The 7899-nt window shown below is 36.2% G+C and overlaps 1 protein-coding gene across 1 annotated transcript; it reads right to left on the bottom strand.

Moving 5' to 3' along the window:
• Positions 1 to 1016: 1016 nt before the first annotated feature.
• On the bottom strand, positions 1017 to 7315 carry tfb2m (transcription factor B2, mitochondrial). The gene is made up of 10 exons (XM_055037080.1): positions 7157 to 7315; positions 6379 to 6713; positions 5825 to 6014; positions 5556 to 5647; positions 5274 to 5427; positions 4554 to 4702; positions 4299 to 4388; positions 3395 to 3454; positions 3163 to 3311; positions 1017 to 1823 (listed from the first exon to the last, which is right to left on the bottom strand). The coding sequence occupies exons 2-10, from the start codon at positions 6646 to 6648 to the stop codon at positions 1634 to 1636; spliced, it is 1344 nt and encodes a 447-aa protein (XP_054893055.1). The 5' UTR covers positions 6649 to 6713; positions 7157 to 7315; the 3' UTR covers positions 1017 to 1633.
• Between the last annotated feature and the right edge of the window lie 584 nt (positions 7316 to 7899).

Genomic DNA, 7899 nt, shown 5'->3' with positions numbered 1-7899 from the left:
ATGTACTGAAAACAAATGTAAATTTCCGCCCCCAAAAAACTCAAATTTTCTGGAAAAATCGAGGGAATTTTTGTTTCAAAACTTGAAATTTTGCTAAAAAAAAAAAAGAAAGAAAAAAGCCTCAGTCATTTTTAGATTAATCTCATAAGATTTCTAGAGAAAAGAAGGAATTGTTTAACTCTTGATAACTAAGTCAAAAAAATTGCCAGAAAAACAGAAATATCTCATTTTCAGATTAATCTCAGAAGTTTTTAAGAAAGTCAGAAATTTTTCATTTCATCTCAGGAAGTTTCTAGAAAAAACTATTTTTTGAGTTCCAATTAAGATTTTAAATGTTGCTAGAAAAGAACTCAAGACATTCTGAGATTAATTTCAGTAAATGTTTGAAAAGCCCAAAATTTTCTAGAAAAAACTAAAATTTCTCTTGGAAAAAAAATGAAAATGTAATCTAAGCCACTTTGGGCTACATACTAGACAGTGTGAAAAAGAAAAAAAAAAGCTTTGAAAAGCATTTTTTAATACAGAAGGAGGAATGGTATTGAGACCTATGTTTTTACCAGATTTGTGCACTGAGACTGAGAATTTTCCAAAACAGGTTAATTCACATTTGAATGAAGAACTTCTGTGAACATCAGCTTATATATTTTGTCATGAATTATAAAGTAGATTTATACCTAGGCTTGAAATAGGTCATCCTAACATCAGCTTGGATGTAAACCATTTAAGTTCTGCTTCCATCTTTCTGTGAATAGCTCGTTTATTTCCCAGTGCACTGCATCCAATAACCCTGGCCCTTTTGAAGAGCAGCATCCCCATAGGATCATACTGCCACCACCATGTTTACTCAAGTATATAGTCATTTTTCTTCATTTTGTTGACTTTAAACATTCTTTCATAAAAGCCAGATTTGTGGAGTGCACAGGATTGTTCTGAAAACAGATTATCTACCTGATCTGTGGATTTCAACAGCAAAAATCAGACAAAAATTTGAAAAGAAAGATGCAAACAACTTTAAATCACTTTTTTTGTTTTTTATCAATGACCAAGAAAGCAAACAATAGCTTTATTAATCAATCTGATTCATGACCAAATGACAAAGCACCAATAAAACCTGGGCTAGGAGTAAAAAAGTATGATACAGTTTGTTTTTAAATTAACATATCTAACTTATATATTTCATAGAGCATGAGATTTCACATGCACAAACAATCATGGACTCACAAATATAAAAATACAAACAGCTGCTGTTATATAATGAAACAGCATTGCATTGCTTTTTTCCTTTTTCACATAAAGAAGTATGCAGGTCTTTACACTGCTACTGCAATAAACTGACTAAATAAAACAGCAGCTGTATTACCAAGTGAAGCACACTGGGATGTTGGCTGTATGAGATCACTTGCATATCCTGAAGCTTCAGTGATGGATGAAGAGCCTCATGTTTATGTATATGTATGTCCAAACTATGAAGTCACTGTAATATAAATTAAAGAAATTATATTTAAAGCAGAAACTTTTAAGCTATTTCAGTAGCAGAACTGATGGATAGTTTGTCAAACTCTTATGGCTATTTATTTATCTTATTGTTCTATTTCATCATATTATTGAACACATGTTTAGTTGTGTTGTTATTTTAGCCCCAGCCTTCCCTCTGTGTGTTCTCCAGGATCTCCTCATAAAGCCAGCTCTGTGTGAACTCCTGACTCTTGTCCATCAGCTGGAAAAGTCGCAGGTACTCCTCTGGATAAACGTTTCCAGTCAGGATGTCCTCCGGCAAGCCCAGCTCTGATAACAGTTTGCTCCCACTGTCAGGTGACCACACACTAAAAAAAAGATTTTAAAAAATCAAACAAATAAGAGGCATGATGAAATAAAACCACACGCTTTGACAAGATGAACAAAATTATTAAAAACATGCTGCTAGTACTTCCATTTGAATCTTAACTGCTTCTAAAAACAGTGTATGCACTTTAAAAAAAAATTTTTTTTTTGACTGCAAGTTTATAATTTTTGGCATCTTGAAAATGATCTATTTCAAAAGCTTCAATCAATGGCCACTGTGCTGTTGCTTAACCAATCACCGAGCAACCCTAATGGGACTCCAGCACATCTGAATTAAAGTTCCTTGAGATGACATTTGTTATGAAATGGTTCCATATAAGCAGACTGAATTGATTTGGTCTGTATGGGCTGTACAACGGCTTACATGAATTAGAAGCAAATGCAAACAAAACCAAAAAGACAAAAAAGTAAAATATAAAACTACATGATGGTTCCCCATGTTTAATCTGAATACATAAGTAGCCCATCATTTATGAACAAGTAGGGGTTTCTCTGGACTTTGAGTTTGTTCTGGATTAGTAAGGTATAAAACTAAATGTTGGTTCCAGTTGTTCTGAGTTGAATTCTATAAATTTATAAAACTAAATGTTGGTTCTTGTTCTGGGTTGCTAAGTCATAAGCTAACAGAACTTTCTCTTGGTCTTCCTCCTATATTAAATGTATAAAGCTAAATGTTGATCCATAATAAACCTGCTAAACCTGGTGGTTGGGCGCTCGGGCCGTCATTCATCCAGCGACCCGCTGTGGTTTTGAGTCAAAAAATGTTTGAAGTTGACAGGAAATTTGAAAAAAATCACTTGATAATTATGTGTCATTGAAAAATTGGAAGATTAATACTTGAGAAACTATAAAATCTTAAAAATGCAAACATTTTAAAAAGACTTAGATAAATAAGCAATGCTTAGCCTGGAGGGGGCACAAATAAAGCCTGGCGGCCCGCCAGGCTTATAATACACTGGGAAAACCCTGTAATAAGTACTCCACAATTTATAAATGTAATAAAGCAAAAAGCATAAAGCTAAATGTTGGTTGGTTCTCCATGTTTAATTCTTGTTCTGGGTTGCCAAGTAATGAATTAACCTGAGTTTCTCTTGCTCCAGTATTAAGCTAAATGTTGGTCTAAAGTAGATACTCCACAGTTTACAAACATAATTAACTAAAAAGTACAAAAACTAAAATCTCACTATCTAAGAATAATTTTGTGCAAAAAAAAAAAAAAAAAGAATAAATATGCTCATGTATCAATTTTCTTCAAAGTGTGAGGCTTTGATGCTGCGTGTGTGATGTGAGTGCTAGCTTCGTCTGATGCCGTCGGCTTACTTGAGCCTGTCAATGAGTTTGGCCTTCCGTTTCGCCAAACACTGTTTGACCATCATGATCAGGGTTGAGGCGTTGGAGGGCATGAGGCCTGAGGAGAACAGGTCGGCCCGGGGACGCAGGCGAACCAGGCACAGGTGATCGTTTGGAAGCTACGGGGAGAGAAAACGACCAAATGTTTCATTAAACACTATATATGTTTATATCACTGCTGATTATGGACTGGCTCTGTTACCTTGCCCTTGGAGTTGTGTATACTCTGCCTTGAAGACACAGCAAACGACTCCCAAGGCTCCTGAACACACAGATAAGGAGGTGGAGGAATGAAATATCAACACATGATGTGTCATGATGTGTTGCAGACATGGATCAGTTACTGGCATGAAGGCACAGAAAGGTTTTAAAAAGTTACAGCTTCACAACTCAAACTCATTTTCCATCTTGTTATTCCTTGTTTTAAACTTTAATTTCCAAAGAACATTTAATACTAGAGCTGGACAACATGTTAAATATCTAAAATAACTAAACAGAAGAACCAAAATTATAAATACAATACATTATAAAGTGTTTAAAAAAAACTAAATTGCTTTTGAAAACATTAATAATGAGTTTCAGACAGGAAAATATACAACACTGCAAAGTAGGACTTTTGTTAAAATAATAATAAAAAACAATCGACTTTATGCAAAATGTTTTCAACAATATTACTTTAAATGTTACTCAAAATACAGAAAACAAGCAAATCAAAGTGTTCTGACTCATTTTATTTGATTTACTGCTTTTTTGGACAGGCTTGCCTTAAATTAATGATATTCTTAAATCAGCAAACTGCGTAAGAAAGAAAATTGTTTTTATGCATACCTCAAATATACCTCATTTTCAAAAGATTTTTGCAGGTTATTATTAAAATTTCATACGGTTTAAAAAAACATTATTGGCACATTATTGTTATTAGCAAAACTGTTGATGGTACTGACAAGTTAATTACATTGATGGGTGCACACTGTTAATCAGGTGGCTGAAAATAGTCCAAAAAGACAGGAAACTAAAAGAGAAACATCTTTTAGTTTCACGTGCAAAGGGCCAATAGGAACACAAAAGATAAAAACCATAGTTACCAACTTAAAGGAGAAGTGTACCTTGTGCAGAAGTTCGATTTCACAAGCCATCTGCCAGAGGACACCGAAGGCTCTGTAAAAGAACATTTCACCAGGACGGGACACCAGTTTCTGATGGATTAACAAACAGGTTTTACACAACCATTAGATCAGTTCATAACCAAACCTCACATCAATAACAAACCTCACATCAATAACAAAGTGTAGAATCCCTGTTTAAAATCTGCATTAAATGTTATAAATAAAAATACATTTAATATTATTATTCTTGTTTACCATGTACTCCCTCTCACTGATGAACAGGTTCAGCTCTATTCTGCCGTATCTGTAGACAGACAATCGCTCAAACAGAGCGTAAACCATCTTCAGCAGCGTGCCACGCCCATTACGCTCTGGCAGGATCCCCACCACCTTCACAGGGACGTCTGCAGAGATTCACAAATACACACAATGACAAATGCTTTTCAGCTTTTTGAAAACAGAGACACACAAACACTCTGTTTAGAGTTGAGGATTCATAGTAGGGATCCACAATATTGGATGTTTGGTCGATATCCGATATGCCGATATACTAAAATTTATATGACCGATAACCAATACCGATATTTTTTCCTATATGCAATTACCATGAGGCTTTCTCTGCTGTGGAATTAAAATATAGCATTACTTGTAAATTTAACCTGCTACCAAATGCAAAAGCTGAAAATGATCCAACACTTTCAACTTAATGTCAAACTTATTTACAGGACATCTGCTCTCTTTAAGACAATGACACTCAAACTGAAAAAATTTGACTTTGTGCTGTGCTGCAGGCCTCACAGTCACTTGTTTGTCATATAAAAACAACGCCTTTTATATCTGTGAGTTATTTTGACTGAATGGCCGATGTCCGATATTACATTTTACAGCTAATATCGCCCGATACCAATACCATGCTCATAATAAGGAAAGGAAGGACTTGGAAGTCATTCAACCTCTGCATCTTTTTCTCCTCACCATCAGTCCAGGCAGCCTCTGATATTCCCAGGTCAGTGAACAGTTTATCACTAAACATGGTGGGAGGTTTCACGAGGCCGCTGCCAAAGGGGTCCAGCCTGAAGTAGTCGCAGTGAACCACTTCTAGCTTACCATCAAGACGCATCTCCAGTTCCTGAAACATAAACCTGTCATCAATATCTTACCTTAAATTATATATTCTATAAAACATTAATTTGTCAATAACTGAGTATGTTTAAAAGAAGTGAAAAAGAATGTGGTCCTGAGAGGAAGTTAATTTACCTGGAGGTAAGGTAAGAAGCTCCTCTCTCCCTCCAGAGCAACGACTCTCTGAGCTCCGGCATTCAGCAGTGCTTTCGTCAAAACTCCAGGACCTGCAAATGAAACATTCACAACAAACTGAACTGCAAACCTTCTATGATAATTAATTTGATTTAAAAAATTAGCATATTTTGAAGAGTTTTAATTAACTACTTCAGCCATTTTTATACAATATCAGAAATACAGTAAAAGATTTCTGAAGGTTACGTCACAGATCTGCTGTTTCTCACCTGGATTACATTCGAAGATGATGGTCTTAGCATCTTGCAGGTCAGGAACCAAATGCAGTGCGACCACGTTGGCCAGTTCTGGATTAACTATAAAGTGTCTGATTTTTTTACAAGTCTGCGCACGGTGTAGATTTTCCTCCACCTCCCCGAGATCCAGGTAGTCGTAGCGGCACAAAGGACGAAACTGGCCCTAAGAAAAAGATATGCACTGTGACTAACTAAACAAATGCCAACAAATAGTGAAAGAAAATGAAATAATTAACTTTATATTTGTCACATTGATCAGAATCATAAATGTTTACCTTCTCAAATATATAAAAACTGGACTGTGGCATCATTTTCAGTCTATAAACACATCAACTAATGAAATGAAGTTTTTCTGAGTTTACTAATATTCACTGTATTGAAAATGACTCTCTTCTTTACATATTTTATACTTAGTGTGTGAAAAAGATGCACTTCTAAATGAAACCTGTGGGTGAAAAAAGGCATCATTTAAAAATAAAAAAAGTAAGTAAATAAAAACCTAGAGTCTAATAAACAAAATGACCAACCTGTACAGCTGCCGCTGACAGGTTCCTGTGTACCAGCGCTGACGAAGGGGATGTTCTCTCTGAGCGGGGCTGATGTGAACTGGAACCCATGGAGGGCCGACCGGTACCAAAAGAGTCGAGGCTGTAGGCCCTCTTAGGAGTATTAGGGTCCCCAGGGACAGAGGTTGTTGGGGCCAGCACTGCCTTTCGAAGACATGATCTACTTCTAATGGTGTGGCAGCAAGAGGAGCGCACCATCAGCTCCAGCACTCTACAAATCTGAGTGGCCATGGTGGATCAGCAGACATAAAGCACGATGGAAGGGCTGGGAAGAGACCTTTGTGAAATGCCACAGCCTACAAAGAAAAGTAAGATACAAGAGACACATAACTGGAGGCACGTGTTTCAACCATTTCTCAATCTGCATTATTTATTTACCCCGTCTAAGCATCAGTCTATGTGGCTAAGAATAATATTTACAAGTAAATGGGTAAATACGGGTAAGTAAGTTAAAGTTAAGATAATTACATCTGAAAAAACTACAGAAGGGTCAAATTCAGTACATTTTGTTCAGTTAGTAAGTAGCTATTGCTAACAGAACTTCTCAGAAGCATCTCGACTTCGAAAGGAGCAAAGCCAGGTTCGATATTGTTACTATTAGCTTTCAGAAAAGACAGACCAACTGCGTATTAACGACAACAAACTGCTATTTAAGTTAGCTAGCCTGGCTAGCCGTGCTTTTACATTCCTAGGGTGCTACGGGAAATACCGATGTTAAAACAAAAACGTTAACACTAACCTCCCGCTAAACTCTTCGTAGATGGTCCGGTGTTGTTGTTCCGGACGGAATCAGTGAGGCAAAACGTCCCTCCGTGCCTGATATCGGCAGAAAAAAGGGGTGACATTGAGCTGCATCCTGACCCCCTGCGTAAGATGTTTTCGCAGCACTCGTGGTGCCGCAGGCGCATGAGATTTACGTCACTCTCCAGTGACAGTTACATACATCAGCGCGATCGCCATATTTTGAGTGGCAGAGATGTCAGTTACCCAAACTACACAATAAAATACGCTCAATGGATTTCTATTTTTCATATGCTAACATTGTATTTGACTTGACCTTATTCTATCTGTGCCAAGACAGATAGAAAATTCTCTTAGTTACTTATAGACGCCAATATTAAAAGAAATTCATTATTTTAAATCATTTTACCTCCTTGTATCATCTCGTCTAATTACATAGACTTAATTACGTGGAAAATAAGTTAAATGTTTTTGAAGTCAGCATGTATTACTTATTCAATCAGGCATGCCATGAAAACATTTACATAATTTTGTATTTCTTCAATGTTCACTCAAATGGTTTAATCTTTACAGAAAATACAGTAGACTTATTAAACCTAGTAGAGCAGTTTCAACTGAATGGCGTATTTAACTGACTCCACTCAGTTAAATACTGTACATTTTATAATGGAAATAAGTTACATTAACTTATTAATGGTGAATCAGTTCGAAAATTGTAGCGTCAGCTCTCTAAGCGGCAGA

Source organism: Poeciliopsis prolifica, unplaced genomic scaffold (assembly GCF_027474105.1).
Source record: "Poeciliopsis prolifica strain line A6 unplaced genomic scaffold, Auburn_PproV2 SCAFFOLD011, whole genome shotgun sequence".
Classification (NCBI taxonomy): domain Eukaryota; kingdom Metazoa; phylum Chordata; class Actinopteri; order Cyprinodontiformes; family Poeciliidae; genus Poeciliopsis; species Poeciliopsis prolifica.
This window is presented reverse-complemented; position numbering and strand designations above follow the sequence as displayed.

What these genes read in the sequence shown, in the direction of transcription:
- tfb2m (XM_055037080.1), bottom strand. Translation starts at nt 6,648, where the DNA reads ATGGCCACTCAGATTTGTAGAGTGCTGGAGCTGATGGTGCGCTCCTCT. An exon ending in CATCTTCGAATGTAATCCAG is followed by an intron (nt 5,648 to 5,824) that starts GTGAGAAACAGC and finishes TTTCATTTGCAG; the next exon opens with GTCCTGGAGTTTTGACGAAA. An exon ending in TCAGTGAGAGGGAGTACATG is followed by an intron (nt 4,389 to 4,553) that starts GTAAACAAGAAT and finishes TTAATCCATCAG; the next exon opens with AAACTGGTGTCCCGTCCTGG.